Source organism: Podarcis erhardii (genome assembly GCF_964252035.2).
Source record: "Podarcis erhardii genome assembly, chromosome: 2".
In the NCBI taxonomy this organism is placed as follows: Eukaryota; Metazoa; Chordata; class Lepidosauria; order Squamata; family Lacertidae; genus Podarcis; species Podarcis erhardii.
The window spans coordinates 10,444,494-10,460,654 of NC_138498.1; the positions used below are offsets into that span (position 1 = coordinate 10,444,494).

Genomic DNA, 16,161 nt, shown 5'->3' on the forward strand with positions numbered 1-16,161 from the left:
TGATTAGTCTTGACTCTCTCCTGCCCTTCTCCCTGTTTGCATTGAAAGCAGGCGTGATATACTGCAATATGCCCCCTAGCCAAGTAAGCGTTGGAAGGCGACGCTCAGGCATGGTTAGGAGAGACAAAACGGATGCTTTGGTTATGAGCAGGGGCATTGCTAGGTGCTTATGTGGTAAAGGCCTTATGGAACAAGGCTGCATTATATTTGCATATTCTAATTTGTACATGTAGATGCCTCTGGGAAATTAAGATTGCAAGTTGCTGGGAGTCTTACTAGCAGTGTGTGTGTGTGTGTGTGTGTGTGCGTGCGTGTGTGTGTGTGTGTGTGTGTGTCAAAAGGGGAGCAGGGAAGGGTTGAGCGACCCAGACCCTGCTGCAAAACACCCCCCCCCAAAGTCCCCCACATGCTGTGGTTCAGGCCATCTAGGCGGCCCCTTAACAGCATTCCTGCAGCTTATCAAGCCAATTGGAGACCACTTTGTTTGCTGCCCATCCAAACTGGCCCCCAAACTGGAATTTGGGGGAGAGTTAACTTGCGCTAGGCTCCCTATAGCTCACTACAACCCCTTCAGCCAACTTTTGGAAAGAGGCTAACAGCATTTTCAGCTTTAAATATATCTCTGAAAACAGAGCAGATAGGGCTGCCATCTGGAATTTCCCAGACATAGCCAGGATTCATCCATCAATAATAGCGTCTGGGTGGAATTTTTGAAAATGGGTTAAATTGTCCAGGAAAACCCATATTAGAAGTGTTGAATTTTTTTGCGAATTTCCTGAAAAATAACTAAGAAGCATTATTTTTGGGAGAGATGTTCACTTTTGGAAATATGGCAACCCTAAGTGCAGACCAGGGACATGGCTGGCATTGTGGGTTAAACCACAGAGCCTAGGACTTGCTGATCAGAAGGTCGGCGGTTCAAATCCCCGTGATGGGGTGAGCTCCCATTGCTCGGTCCCTGCTCCTGCCAACCTAGCAGTTCAAAAGCACGTCAAAGTGCAAGTAGATAAATAGGTACCACTCCGGCGGGAAGGTAAACGGTGTTTCCGTGCACTGCTCTGGTTCACCAGAAGCGGCTTAGTCCTGCTGGCCACATGACCCAGAAGCTGTACGCCGGCTCCCTCGGCCAATAAAGCGAGATGAGCGCCGCAACCCCAGAGTCGCCCGCAACTGGACCTAATGGTGAGGGGTCCCTTTACCTTTACCTAAGTGCAGACCAGGGGGTCAGCGCGTGGCGTGTGTTAGTGTTAGTTCCTCTTTGCTAACCTGGTCGCTGTTTCATTCCGTCCGCCAGGGCTTCTTTCGCAGGAGCATTCAGCAGAACATCAACTACAAGATGTGTGTGAAGAACGAAAACTGCATGATCATGAGGATGAACCGAAACCGCTGCCAGCACTGCCGTTTCAAGAAGTGCCTGGCGGTGGGCATGTCAAGAGATGGTAAGCATCTAGGCAGGGTCAGAGCAGCCACCAGAGCAGCAGACTCTTGCTCTCGGGGCTGTGGGTTCGAGCCCCATGTTGGGCAAAAAAATCCTGCATTGCCATAGATGACCCTTGAGGTCCCTTCCAGCTCTGCAATTCTATGATTCCATGTTTCGGGGCAGCTGTAATGAATTACTTTCAGTGACAATCCAGAGCTTTGGATGTACATCAATAACAGGCCCTGTGGTTTTCCTGCAAATGCGTTAGAATTAGTTGAGCAACACCAAACTGCATTGAAGTGTCCTGTGTTTCATCTAAGAGATAGTAGGCAGAGTGTTTGTTTACAGTCTTGTAAAACACAGACCTGGGGGCATCCTCCCTAAAATGGCTGGGGAGTGGGGCATGAGAAAAGGGTGCTAGACCCTGGTATGCTTTCTCATTAATGTGTCCCACAATACAAAGCCCAAGCCAGCCTTTAAAGCACAGTCAACGGCTGGCTGTTCCCACTGCTCCTTTACTCTTACAAGGGCACTGTGTCAGCAAATCCTCTGGTTGATAAATAGAGCCCTGGGCTGATTTATGCTTCCAGGCCAGGATTTCCAGGGCAACGGAGAAAGTTGTGGGAGGAGCCCCTCTTGCCCGGAAAGCAGGCAGCATCTTTTGATTAATAGTCACGACAACTCTCTTGGGTACATGATAGATGTACCCAAAAACCTTGAGGAGCTGGTGACTAATTTCGGCTTCGCAGTGATGCTGTGGATTTTGGAACAGGGTTGGATCTGGTCCCCCTCCACTTTGTCTGCGGAAAAGTTTGTGCCAAAATCGGCAGTCGCTGTCACCCCACAAGTTGCAGAAATTGTGCATACGTGCAGTGGGTCAGGGCATCTAGCTGTTAACCAGAAGGTTGGTGGTTCAAGCTCACCCACCCAGCGACGGCTGTGGGCAGGATTCCTGCACTGCAGAGGTTTGGACTAGAAGACCCTCAGGACCCCTTCCGCCAGTGTGCCAGTGTGGTGTAGTGGTTAAAAGCAGTAGCCTCGTAATCTGGTGAACCGGGTTCGATTCCCTGCTCTTCCACATGCAGCTGCTGGGTGACCTTGGGCCAGTCACACTTCTTTGAAGTCTCTCAGCCCCACTCACCTCACAGAGTGTTTGTTGTGGGGGAGGAAGGGAAAGAAGAATGTTAGCCGCTTTGAGACTCCCTAGGGTAGTGATAAAGCGGGATATCAAATCCATACTCTTCTTCTCCACAGTTTTATGATTCTATGTGAGATAGCGTACCTGATTTGGCCTGTACCGATTTCAGTGGCATTTGAGGCGATTCTGAAGGGCTGTACCACTGTCTTCGCCCACCCACCCCAGTGGTGCCAGGTTGAAAGCAAGAACAGGGAGAATTTTGGTGGGTGCAGTTTCCCCCACATTAGCATAGGGACAAGGAGAAAAGCTTCTCATGCCGAAATCTTCCATCACTACAGATTATCCTCAACCTGCTGTTTATTTTCCGGACGGCGGCATGCTGTCCCCAACAGCTGTCCCCTTGCCTTCCCCAAGAAGGGCCTGTTTCATGGCATCCTTTTCCCTCACTCACATTCTCCTGCCATTTCTCCCCCCTCAACAGCTGTGCGCTTTGGGCGCATTCCTAAACGGGAGAAGCAGCGCTTGCTGGATGAGATGCAGAGCTACATGAACAGCCTGAACGAGGCCCCCATGGACGTTGGCATGAGCCCCGAGGCGGACGCCGCCCCACCCAGCCCCAATGCCCAGGAAGAGGAGGCCATCAGCGCCATCTCGAGGGCTTACCACGACATCTTCGTCAGTGGCCAGGACCGCCTGGGCAAGCGGGGAGGGTCCCCTGGGAGTGAGGCCTGCCCTTTGACCAACTACAACGATCAGCAGCTGAACAACTCCTACAGCTACGGGCAATACGAGTCGGCCACTCTGCGAGTGTCCAGCTACGGCCCCCAGGAGCCCCCTGGCTTCGTGGACAACCGCTCCCGGTGCTTTGGCAACGAGATCTTCAAGGCCCAGCAGGCCGGCTATCTGCACAATGCTGGGTGCTACCCAGCCTTTGAGTACGGCTATCCCGAAGCAAATGCCCAGAGGGGCTGCCCCTGGCGGGGTGCTACCAGTCGAGGCATCGTAAGTACTAGAATTAAATATTATATTGGAGAAAACACTGCCATCGGATGTGTGGCAATAGTCACAGGAATGTAGGCATCACTGGAGATAGGTTATGGAAGATGGGTAGGGACCATGATTGCCAACAATGGAGCCTCCATGCAGAGGGGCACGATACCTCCAAATCTTTGGGGCAAACAACAAGGGATGGTTATCTTCTCTGCATCTTTTCATTACTCCCCAATGGAGGCCAGCTTCAGGGAAAGAGAGAATCATAATGATTCGAAGGGTCAGTGCACCTAGCTGTTGTTAACCAGAATGTTGGTGGTTCAAACCCACCTAGGAATGGCTCCCTGGGCTAGCTCTACAGGTGTGTGATTCAACGCTTCCGAGCGGGCTTGAGCCTCAGCACGGCTCAGTTTGGAAATCAGGCACTGGGCTGAGCTGCGGTGGAAGACTCTGCAGGTTGCAAAGCTGGGCTTGTTGGCTGCTGCAGGATCTCCAGCAGGATGCTCTGGTTTCCAGCAGAGAAACGCTTCGAGCTCCCTCTGTTGGAAACAATGTCTTCTGCACCGCAAATGAGCCATTTTCAAGAGCCCTCAGGGCTATAATAAATACAGCGTCTTAGGTTACATTTTAGGATTAAATAAAGGCAACCTTCCCTTTAGAAACGACCTGCTTGAATCAGGGCAATAGCAGAGCCACATCACATAGAGATCTGCGTGGCTCAGTCACATCTTCTGTTTGCCTTGAGCTGGAAATGCAGCCCCCTTACTACCTTCCACACCCACTGACGTGCACAGCGGAATAAGGTGTTGCCTTGGACCACGTACACCGCTGCTCCTGTTTTTTAAAAATAAATAATCTGCACAAGTGGCAAACTAGCACATGGGGGAACATGGTCCTAGCCCAGCTGTCTCCCCTGCAGAGAAGCTTTCCCTTTTTGCACAGTTATAAAAACACAAGCCCTTTTTGTGTGGCGCACTGATTCTGCTACTGCAGGGCAGGGAGGGAGGGAATTTCAAGTGAATACTGGGAGTGGGGTGGCCTCTGCCCATGGTCTTACACATACAAACAGGCACCTATGCATTTTTCTCCCAGTGGGGCTTCTTGAGAGGAAATAACTCCCACTGGAAGGAAAAATAGTCACAAGCTGTTTTGTGTATGAAATGATGTGCAAGGCAAGGAAAAGCTGTTTGATAGATTACCTGTTTCATCCCCCACTGCCATTTATATGAAGGTTGGGAAACCTACAACCCTCCCATCAACCTCAGCCAGCGCGGCCAAAGGTCAGGGTTTACGGGAGTTGAAGTCCCAACAATATGTGGAAGACCCCAAGTTCTCCATCTCTTCCTTACAGGGCTAATTGGAGGGGGAGTCAGGAGTTTTGCTCTTGCAGATGTTGCTGATCTGTTGATGCTGAGCTTTTAAATAACAGTGGTTGGTTTTATTGTTCACAGTGTTTTTATTACACCCTACTCTGGGATTTATTTTTAAGGGAAAAGGAGGCCATAAATTTCTCAAATAAATAATAAATAATTTTCAAATTTTTTTAATGGTTCTTAAACAAATACAGATAACCATTAAACACTTCCCCAGAAGCACATGCAATGGTCTTTGTTTTATCCATTGTCTCTAGACATATATTTACACATTCAGCTTTCAAACATATTGCTTAATGTAACCCTTCCACTGAGAATAGTGAGCGGTTGGTATAAGAAGGTCTTGATTTTAGTCGTTAGCATAGTTAAAAAAGGGGGTCCACGTTTCTTGGAAGGTGTCTCTATTTGTTATGCCTTTAATTGCCCTCCTGTGTCTGGTGAGGACATTGCTATATGCCAGATATTATTTTGCCATAGGTTCAGGGGTATTTCAGTCTGAATAATATATACATTTTAATTGACTAAAGATTACTACTCGCCCCCCCCTTGTGTCGGCGGTTGAAATCCGTGCAACAGGGCTACCTCCCATCGCTCTGTCCCAGCTCCTGCCAACCCTAGCAGTTCGAAAGCACACCAGTGCAAGTAGATAAATAGGTACCGCTGCGGCGGGAAGGTAAACGGCATTTCTGTGGGCTCTGGCTTCTGTCACAGTGTTCCGTTGCGCCAGAAGCGGCATAGTCATGCTGGCCACATGACCTGGAAAGCTGTCTGTGGACAAACGCCGGCTCCCTTGGCCTGAAAAGCAAAGATGAGCTCCACAACCCCAGAGTCGCCTTTGACTGGACTTAACCATCCAGGGGTCCTTTACCGTTTACTTTGATTACACGAACCACCCTTTGCAATATAAGGCGGTGTGACGTTAACATATGAGAGTGTGGGAGGTGAAATAGTTAAACAGGTTACCCAATCAGAACCCGGGGGGGTGGAGTCAGAGGGACTATAAAACCAGCTCTAGGAAGGACGACAGGGGAGTTTGTTGGGAGTTGGGTGGTTGGTTGGAGTGGGAGTGAATTGGAATAGAGTCTGGGTAGGTTGAGTTAGTGTAGCGAAATAAGCTGAGTCAGGAACAGTTAGGAGCTAGGAAGACAAGTAAATATCTGAGAGGTGGTTTAGTGAGTGAGAACAGGTAGCGGAAGTTATAGGTCTGGATAGGCAACCCATGATTGTAATTGACTGAGACCGTTTATGAAACCACACGCTTGTTAAACTGCAATAAATAAACAGAGGTTTATGTTCCAACTTAACCCTGACTGGACTCAGTATTGTACCAGGTAGGGCCTGGGTGGTGGCCGCGAGAAATAAAGTGGTGGCACAGGGATCAATAGACGGTGAAACGTCCGGGGACCCTGTGTGATCGCCACAGGCGGCAGTAAAGATGCATCTTTTGGAAGTAAATAAATGGTATTTGTCGCTGGCTGAAGCAGTGTTTTTGAAAGGGGTTCTTCTGGCTAGATTGAGCTTAACCTTCTTTGCTGACACCCTTGTTGTATGCAGGCCTGTCCTCTGAACGCCACCCCCTATTGCAGCAACGGCAAGAGCAGCCAGCAAGTGTGGGAGGAATTTTCGCAGTGCTTCACGCCAGCCGTCAAGGAGGTGGTGGAGTTCGCCAAGAGCATCCCTGGGTTCCAGTCCCTCTGCCAGCAAGACCAAGTCATGCTGCTGAAAGCAGGCACTTTCCAGGTAAGAACAGAAGCAGCAGAAGGCAGGACCCGCATGTGACACCACTTCTCCCCATTTGTGATTCCCAGCAACTGGTATTCAGGGACAGCCTACCTGCACCAGAGGAGGTAGAATCATAGAGCTGGGACCACGAGGGTCATCTAGTCCAACCCCCAGCATTGCAGGAATCTTTTGCCCAACGTGAGACTCAAACCCACGACCCTGAAATTAATAGTTTCATGCTCTACCAACTGAGCTGTAGAATCTACCTATTGTGGCCAGCAGCCAGCGATAGCCTTAGGCACCGTATTTTTCGCTCTATAACACGCACCAGACCATAAGACACACCTAGTTTTTGGAGGAGGAAAACAAGCAAAAAAATATTCTGAATCTCAGAAGCCAGAGCAGCAAGAGGGATCGCTGCGCAGTGAAAGCAGCAATCCCTCTTGCTGTTCTGGCTTCTGGGATAGCTGTACAGCCTGCATTCGCTCCATAAGATGCACACACATTTCCCCTTACTTTTTAGGAGGGAAAAAGTGAGTCTTGTAGAGCAAAAAATACGGTAATTCTTCTTTTGCCCTGGGCCTCTCACAGATGGAGCTAGGTGCATACTCTCCTTGGGCAAAAAATAGTTTGCACCAGAGGCAGTCATTGTGGTGCTCTTCAGATGTTTTTTAGACTCCATCTCCCATCATCACTTACTCTTGGCCATGTTGGCTGGGTCACAATATTGTTGCATTTTTGGAGGGCCCTGTCATTGCTGAACAATTGGCTCTCACGCAGGGGACCCGAAAGACCTCCATTAAGCAGCACTCTTGTGCCTTCAAACAGCCACGCAGCAGGCTGAATTTTAACAAACGTAGTTCCTCCCGCTGCTCAAAAACAGAAAAAGGTCAAACCTGCCACCCTGTGCTACAGACAGGAGAACTGTAAGGGTACCTGGCACAAGTCAATCTCCAACCTCAAATGCAAAACTCAGTGCAGACTGTGATAGAGATGAGCAGAGACACCCTTCGTGCTTTCAGGGCTATGTCCTCCATTTCAAAATACCCTGCTGGCTTCCCAGCCTCTCCTTCCACCTGGGAATAGGACATGCCAACAGGCAATTCCAAAGCCTTGTTTTGGAATCAATGAACGATTAGCTCAGGCGGGTCTTTTTCTTCATTCCTAGGATGTTGGTCAAAGTGGCAGCCCGTTTGCTTAGCCCTCAACCTTCCCCTCTTCTTTCCCTTCCCAGGTGCTGATGGTTCGCTTCTCCTCCCTGTTCAGCCCCAAGGAGAAGGTGGTGACCTTCCTGAGTGGGGAGACATACTCCCTCTGCAGCCTACGTACCATGGGCATGGGCTCCCTGCTGGACGCCATGTTTGAGTTCAGCGAGAAGCTCAGTTCCCTGGACTTGGACGCACAGGAAATGGCGCTCTTCATGGCCGTAGTCCTGGTCTCAGCTGGTGAGTCAAGGCGTCATAACTGGCTTGGTTGGGTAGGAGGAGCATTCTGCGGATTGCATTAAAGGCTTTCGCTGTACAGTGGTGCCTCGCAAGATGAAAAGAATCCGTTCCGCGAGTCTCTTCGTCTTGCGGTTTTTTCGTCTTGCGAAGCAACCCTATTAGCGGCTTAGCAGATTAGCGCTATTAGCGGCTTAGAAAAAGGGGAGGAGCGAAAAAAATCGCAAGACTCGCAAGACGTTTTCGTCTTGCGAAGCAAGCCCATAGGGAAATTCGTCTTGCGAAGCGCCTCGAAAAACGGAAAACCCTTTCGTCTAGCGGGTTTTTCGTCTTGCGAGGCATTCGTCTTGCGGGGCACGACTGTACTCGCGGTCCCAAAATGATTCCTTCTCGCCTCGGAGCAATTAAAGGCACCCAGGGGTGGAATCTGGGCACGCTCACTGGCAAGGAGGCATTGTGCTGATTGCAAGGTCCAGCCGTGCAAACAGAGGTTAGAGCTAGAAGACTTCAGTATTTACAGAGGGATCCTAATCTTTTATAGCCATCACTGCTTATCCTGTTGATTAGTTTTTTTTTTAATTTTTTTTTTTCATTTTATCAGACTTGATAGTTACACGCGCGCGCGCACACACACACACACACACACACACACGGAGTAACAGTAAAATATCTTGAGATAATATATCTCCTGCCCATCTGGCTGGGTTGCCCCAGCCACTCTGGGCAGCTTCCAATACATATAAAAATATGATAATACATCAAACATTATAAACTCCCTGATATAGGGCTGGTTTCAGATGTCTTTTTTTTTTTTAAGCAAATTTGATTTACATTTCTAGCTTTTATGGGGCAAATTGGTATGAGAAACGCCTGGCAATTTTTTTTCAGAAGTTCAAAGCAGTTGCTGAATGATACCGTATTTTTCGCCCTATAGGACACACTTTCCCCCCTCCAAAAATGAAGGGGAAATGTGTGTGCGTCCTATGGGGCGAATGCAGGCTTTCGCTGAAGCCTGGAGAGCAAGAGGGGTCGGTGCGCACCGACCCCTCTCGCTCTCCAGGCTTCAGGAAGCTATCCGCAAGCCTTGCAAGCCCAGCGGGAGTTCCCGCAGGCTTGCAAGGCTTGTGGGCAGCAGCCCGAAGCACAGGGCGCCCGGTGCTTCGCGCAGGTGTCCGCAAGCCTTGCAAGCCCAGCGGGAGTTCCCGCGGGCTCGCAAGGCTTGCGGGCAGCAGCCTGCAGCCCACAAGCTCGGGGAACAGCGAGGAGGCGCAGCGCCGCCATCCCGCTGTTCCCCGACCTGGTTTGAATTTCCCGACCTGGTTTTGGGGGGGAAATAAAGGAATTTTTTTCCCCCTTTATTTCCCCCCCAAAAAACTAGGTGCATCCTATGGGCCGGTGCGCCCTATGGGATGAAAAATATGGTATTTCCGATAGTCAGCAGTGAAGCTTCCCTGCCTTCATTTGTGTGTGTGTGTGTGTGTGTGTGTGTGTGTGTGTGTGTGTGTGTATGTGTATACCAGCATAATTTATTGGTGCAGAATTTGGGTCATTTCAGAACAGGGTTATTACTTTTTTTAATGTTGAGTTGTCATCTGCATCATAATGTCAGGGTGTCTCTAACAAGCGAGCTTGATGCTGACAAGTAAACATTGCAACCATTTCAACTTTACAGTCATACCTCGGGTTAAATGTGCTTCAGGTTGAGCGTATCCAGGTTACGCTCCACGATGACCAGGAAGTAACGGAGCGTGTTACTTCCGGGTTTTGCCGCATGCGCAGACGCTCAAAATAACGTCACATGCAGAAGCAGAGAATCGCGATGCGCAAATGCAGGTTGCGTTTGCTTCAGGATGCGAACGGGGCTCTGGAACGGATCCCGTTCGCATCCAGAGGTACCACTGTACCATTCTTTCCCCAGGGAAATGAAAACCCCTCTGTTCTCCACGTTGTCTTTCCTGTTTCTGTCAACTCTTTGCTTTGGTTTTCAGATCGCTCCGGCATCTCTGACGTGGATGCAGTCGAAATCCTCCAGGAGACTTTAATCCGGGCCTTGCGGACTCTCGTGACTAAGAAGCACCCGGACGACTCCACGCTTTTCCCCAAGTTGCTCCTCCGCCTGCCTGACCTGAGAACCCTCAACAACCAACATTCAGAGAAACTCCTTGCCTTCCGGATCAACCCGTAAGCCCGCTGGACTGGGCGGCTTCTGAAACCCTGCGAGTTTTGGGTAAGAAGAACCAAGAATCGACCATCAAGCAAACTTAATGCATCGGACTAAATTTTGCTCCGTGGGGAGAAGATGGTGACAGTGAAAGGAGAGGAGCATAAGGGATCCGGCAAGGGAGGGGAACCCATAGCCCATCACAGCTGGGATCTACTAGAGCGGATCCCTCCCTGGCGAGGAGACCAGACACAAGAGGAAGGGTTTGTTTCCCAGATAGTGCTCTCCGTGGCGCTGTGCAGATTGAAGATCATTTATTTTGCTAGAGGAGATCAGGCAAACGAGCTGGACACGCGTTGTACCGTGTTGTTTTTCAAATGTGTGCTGATATATATATGTATATATATATATATATATATATATACAGTACACGCATATATATCTTACTTTCCATGTGATATTGTGTTGAAGTTCTGTATATAAAAACACTGGGTTTATTGTGCGTAATTATAATAACTCTTGGTAGCGCTTTGTGGGGTGGGTGGGGGAGAGGAGGAAAAAAGGACAAACTGATAAGGCGAATGTTGCAACTTTAGCTCCTTTCCTTTTATCTGCATGCTACCGCAGCCCCAGGACTCAAGCTCCCCCGCAGTTCTTTTTTAGAATTCCTTTCTTTGGGGTGGGGAGTTTGCTCTGTTTTGTTGCTGCTCTTTCCCGAAGAAGGGATCGCACACACAGAACTAATTGCTATACCGTCTTTTAAGACGTTCAGTTTATGCTACAGATTTTACCGGGTAGGTGTTAATGTTCAGATGCGTAAAGTAGAACTGCTCAACTTGGGCCCCTTTCCCATTTCCATCCCTGCAACTGAGCAAGTCCTCTTTGTCACGCCTGACACAAGTGTCTATGTCAATATAATATATATTTTGTAAATGTTGCAAGCAAAAACACAAAAGGGGCTTCCACTAGTACACAGGTCAGACTTGCTCTCAACTTTTGGAGGCGGCCATAGCATGCTAGGAAAGCCGTCGGGCCCCATGGTGTGGGAAGAGGACCGCTGCAAAGGGGCTATGGCTGCAGTCCTTAACCTTGCTTACCTGGGAGTAAGCCCCATTGACTTTCGGAGGGCTAAATTCTGAGCAGACATGGTTTGGGGGAGGGCAGGCTCTCAGAAGGGCAAATGGAAGAAGCAGGAGTGCCTCCCATGCCAAGTAAGGTTTAGGGAAACAAGCAGAGGTTAGCTGAGCCCTTAGGTAGAAAGGGCAAAGCAAAGCAAACACTCCAAATACCATTCCACCCAACCTTACCAGTTCCTTCCAGGCAATGGTGCTGTCTTTTTCCAGAAGAGCGAAGCTGTATGAGTACTCTCTCCCAGAATTCCAGAACCTAGTTTTCCATTTGAACCTGTAGATCTTGCTCACTTTCCAGGATATGGGGCACAGAGCCCCAGAGTCCTGGCTATCTTCCGAAGCTGCCTTTGTTATATTTAATCCCCAGTCTCTTATTCCAGATGTGCGAATATAACCCTAGACTGCTGGCTAATTGCTCTTTCCTAACAACCAGTTAGTTGGCTTGTTTCCGGGGAGGCAGGGAACAGAACGGAACCTAGAATTAGCTTGGTTCCAACATTTCCCTCCATTCGCTATACTGAAGGCTGTGTGTACTCTACACTTCACACACACACATACACCAGATTTTGAGCCAAGAAATGCTTAAATTTGTGACCTGGGTAAATTACGCAGATTAAATATCACATTTGTTTATTCTGTACAGTTTATGCTGCTTCCACCAGATGGGAAATGTGTGGGTTTTCCCCCTTTTTTTCTGGTGATGGGGGCACAGGGTGCTTCACCTGATCCCTGCAAGTTCTACTCGGTTTCTGATACCCAAGCTACACATGATGCTGGCAGGCCTGTGTCTGAAGTATAGATGTCTATGCATGGTTTTTGCACACCAAAGGGGCACATGGGTGGCTGGGGGTGGTGATGTTCTGAACCCTTCCTTTGTCCCTGCTCTTTTCCCCCCAGTTCTCTCCCCCACCCACCTCACCCCACCCAGGCTCAACACCAGCTAAAAGTGCCTGGGGAACGGAGTTTTGAAGGAGAGAAAGATGGCCAGGGTTGGGGACAGTTCATTGTGCCCCTTTGGAGCTTTTAAGCTACAGTGGTGCCCCGCAAGACGAATGCCTCGCAAGACGGAAAACTCGCTAGACGAAAGAGTTTTCCGCTTTGGAGGTGCTTCGCAAAACGAATTTCCTATGGGCTTGCTTCGCAAGACGAAAATGTCTTGCGAGTTCCTGCGGTTTTTTCCCCTCCCCCCCCTTTTGCTAAGTCGGTTATCCACTAAGCCGATAAGCTGCTAAAAGCCGCTTAAACCGCTAATAGCGCTAATCCGCTAAGCCGTCAATGGGCTTGCTTCACAAGACGAAAAAACGGCTAGACGAAGAGAATCGCGGAACGGATTCTTTTCATCTTGCGAGGCACCACTGTATACCCCACCCCAGTCACTCTCTAGTTTACATGTGCTTTCTGCCATTGTCATGTGCAGTTTAGGTCTCGGACCTCACCTTGCAGTCCAATGTTTTCAAAATTACTTTTTGGTTGTCGGGAGAAGAAGATTTATTTTCTGTTAAAAATACGTTCTAAGGATGCTAAATTCCATGCTTGGAAGTGCAGGCACGCGGATTACACACAGCCTTGGTTATATAGCTCCAGAGATCCCAGGAATTGTTTTCCTCAACTTTTGTATGTGAGACTGTGTAGATTTAAAAGGAGCCAAACCTTGAGGTTGGTTGGGATTTTATTTTATTCTTTTTTGAGGGGGAACTTGTAAGGGAGGCGACCAAAAAGGGGTCTTGGGCTCCCACTTCTCTCCTGTAGGACCACCCTCCTGCTCCCACCCCCCAGTGTCCTAACTTGGCTGTAGTCAGCCCTGCCGCCCTATTCTCTGCATTGAAACATATCAGGTCTTTTTACATCCCATTGACAGGAGCTCTCATGGCATGTTTCAGTCACCCTCCTGTGTGCATGATGTGGGGGATATCTGTGTTCTTCGCAGGGTGGGGAGGGACACTGTTGTTGCTGCTGCTGCTGTTGTTGTTCAACACTGCTTTTAAAATGAAAAAAACAAACCAACCAAACATTGCACTTTTCTTAGAAATCTAGAGGAAAAAATGTATGTTATAACAAAGAATTCCCTCCCTAAACCGGAGTATATTTGCTGCAAAGGGAAAATAGAGAGGGTTTTATTTGCTGCTGCTGGTGCTGCTGCTGTTGCTGCTGTTTGGAGTCCAAAAGACTCGCAAAAGATACTGACAAGAAAGAGAGAGAGTTTATTTTTTGTCTAATATTGAAGTGCAATAAATACATTGAAATATAAATAAAATAGAGACTTGCTTAACAGTGAAACAAGTGCCTGTCATTTTTGTGGAAGGTAATTCATATACGGTACCTTTTGGGTTTGTTTGGTTCTACTCTGTCTCCTTTTTTAAAAAGCTGTAATTGCTAGTCTTCACCACTAGATGTCAGTGTAGACCACAGTTGGCCCTTTTCTCCCCAAATACTCAAAACGGACCTACTGACAGGCCTTCAGTGCATGGTAACCATGGGAACATGCCAATTCTCAGCAAGTTGTGTGTTTCTGCCACTGCATGCAAGACCCAGCTTTTGGCATGCAACCTCTGCAAATGCCAAGAAAATTAAATTTGTGTTGGGGAGAGGGTTTTTTGGTTTTGTTTTTAAATAAAAAAGCTAAAGCCTTGTGAGTAGCAACAAGAGCCCCAGACTGGCCTTGCAGGATCAGGCCCAAAGTCCTTAACCAGCATCCTGTTTCTCACAGGGACCAACGGGGGAATGTACAGGAACCAGGGGTGGGCCCACATGAGGCAACAGCCTCAGGCGGCAGGGTCCATAGGGGCAGCAAATTCAGCCTCCAAGAAACGCATCGCCTGCTGCCGCCGCTGTGGAGACGGCGATAGCTGTGGCCCGCTCCTTGGCGGCTGGATCTGCCCCCCCAGCAATGCCCCCGAATGCCGTCTACTGCAGCTTCTGGGTGAATAGGAGGCTTTTGTGGTCTTCTCCCGCCCTTCTTCCCAATTTAGATCTCCGCTACCCGCTTGTTCCTGGTGTAGATCTTCCCTTGCCCCTTCTTTCCTAGTGGGGGACCCCCATTTTGTGGTTTGCCTCAGGTGCCAACATATCCTGAGCCGGCCTGGCCCGGAACTTTTAAACATCTGGCCTACTTTGCAGGGGCTGCAACAGAGGGCAGCAGAGATGGCCCTATCAGAAGCAGAGGAAGACGGCCGCTTCAGGTGAAGGGTGCTTGCCCCCCAAGCTAGCCTTGCTGCACCCTGTCACCTCTGTTGAAGTGACATTCAACTACAGTCCTGTTGGCTTCTGTACATGGAATTGGGGTGGCTAAGGCCCCATCTTGTCCTTTGCCTCAGAGGCAGCTGGTCTTGAATTAAAGGTTTAGAAAAACCCTGATTAATTGGGAGCACATTTTTAACCTACCTCATTGATTAAGCCAAGGGTGGGCAAGTTTGGGCCTGATTTCATGTGGGTAGCAACAAGGGGGTAAAATGGGATATGGGCTAGCAGATGGAGACAGGAGTGGCCCTCCCATTGTTGGGTCTGGTTCTGTCCAGAATGTGGCCCTTGACTAAAACAATGTTCCCCATCCCTACATTAAGCTCTAAAGAACGGACTTTTGCATTAAGGAAAGTGGTAGGAAAGTGTGGGGTGACACTCGCTTTGACACAGTGCCATCTAACCTCCGTGCAAGCAGAACAGAATGAACGCTCCTTTAAATAGCCAACATCGTCATATCTCACAGCAAAACAAGTTGGGATGAACACTCAATAAACACATATTCCTCAAGCGCCTTTATTTCCAAGCATATGTTTCCATTGGAAACTATAGTGTTGCCCCACAATTTCCCAGGCCAGTCTTCCCCAAGCTGGTGGCCTCCAGATGTTTCGGACTACAACTCCCATCGCCCCCGACTCTTGGCTGGCCTGTGGCGATGGGATTTGTAGTCCAAAGTATGTGGAGGGCACCAGGTTGGAGCAGGCTGACCTAGGCACTTGCAAAGGGAGAGGTAAACAGAGGTCCTTGAAAGACCTTGACAGGTCCTTTCCCCATTATGTTCTGTGCATGCCACTAAAAGCTACGACACGGGCAGTCTCCCCTTTCTGCCTCCCTGCGCTTCAGAATAGGGTGCCCATTTCTCCACACGGGCCTCATTGTACCCCACCGCCAGTGCATAATCTGGCAAGATGCAAGGACGAATGTTTGTGCCTCCTCGCTGAGGTCCCTTTCCCTCAATAGCCCAGTTGTTCCTGGGCCGCCTGGCCCTCAGCTTTGCGGTAACCGGCAGTCTACTTTGTTTGACTTGAGACCCGGCCAAGAGGCCTGGACAAGGCAAGGATTGTGGAGAGCTGTGGAGCGCAGAGGAGAGAGAGCGAGACTGGTCACCTGCATCTCTGGGAGTCTGCTAGCGGGAATTACCTTCTCCCTCTCGACCCCCCGCTTCCTCCCCCCCGAATCTAGGTCCTTGACCACCAGCTCAGGGGCAGATGTAGAGGAGGATGAGCAACCAGGTGACGCTCCTTGTGCAAAGAGTGGGGGGTTTTAGCTAGGAGAAGGGATGCCCGATTTGAAATCTCCACGCTGCCATGAAGCTGACCTGGTGATTTTGAGGTAGTCACAACCTCTCGGCCCCAAACCTACCTCACAGGGTTGTTTGTGAGGAGAAAAATGGTGGGGGTGGGAAACCAACCCCGATATTCAGCTCCTTAGAAGAAAGGCAGGGAAATATACCTAGTGCTATTTTTCTAGACAATGACAAACCTAGAAAGCATCTTAAAAAGCAGAGATATCACCTTGCCAACAAAGGTCGGTATAGTTAAAGCTATG

General features: G+C 49.3%; 1 protein-coding gene across 5 annotated transcripts in view; it reads left to right on the forward strand.

Moving 5' to 3' along the window:
• LOC309334561 (nuclear receptor subfamily 1 group D member 1-like) overlaps positions 1-12,401 on the forward strand; it is a 56,279-nt gene extending 43,878 nt beyond the window's left edge. For all 5 annotated transcript variants that reach the window (XM_081848936.1, XM_081848938.1, XM_081848939.1 and 2 more), the window contains 5 exons: positions 1,295-1,439; positions 3,040-3,560; positions 6,476-6,661; positions 7,878-8,088; positions 10,074-12,401. In XM_081848936.1, the coding sequence (XP_081705062.1) occupies positions 1,295-1,439; positions 3,040-3,560; positions 6,476-6,661; positions 7,878-8,088; positions 10,074-10,270 (1,260 nt within the window). In that variant the 3' untranslated portion in view covers positions 10,271-12,401. The remainder of the gene's footprint in view (positions 1-1,294; positions 1,440-3,039; positions 3,561-6,475; positions 6,662-7,877; positions 8,089-10,073) is intronic.
• The last annotated feature ends 3,760 nt before the right edge of the window (positions 12,402-16,161 follow it).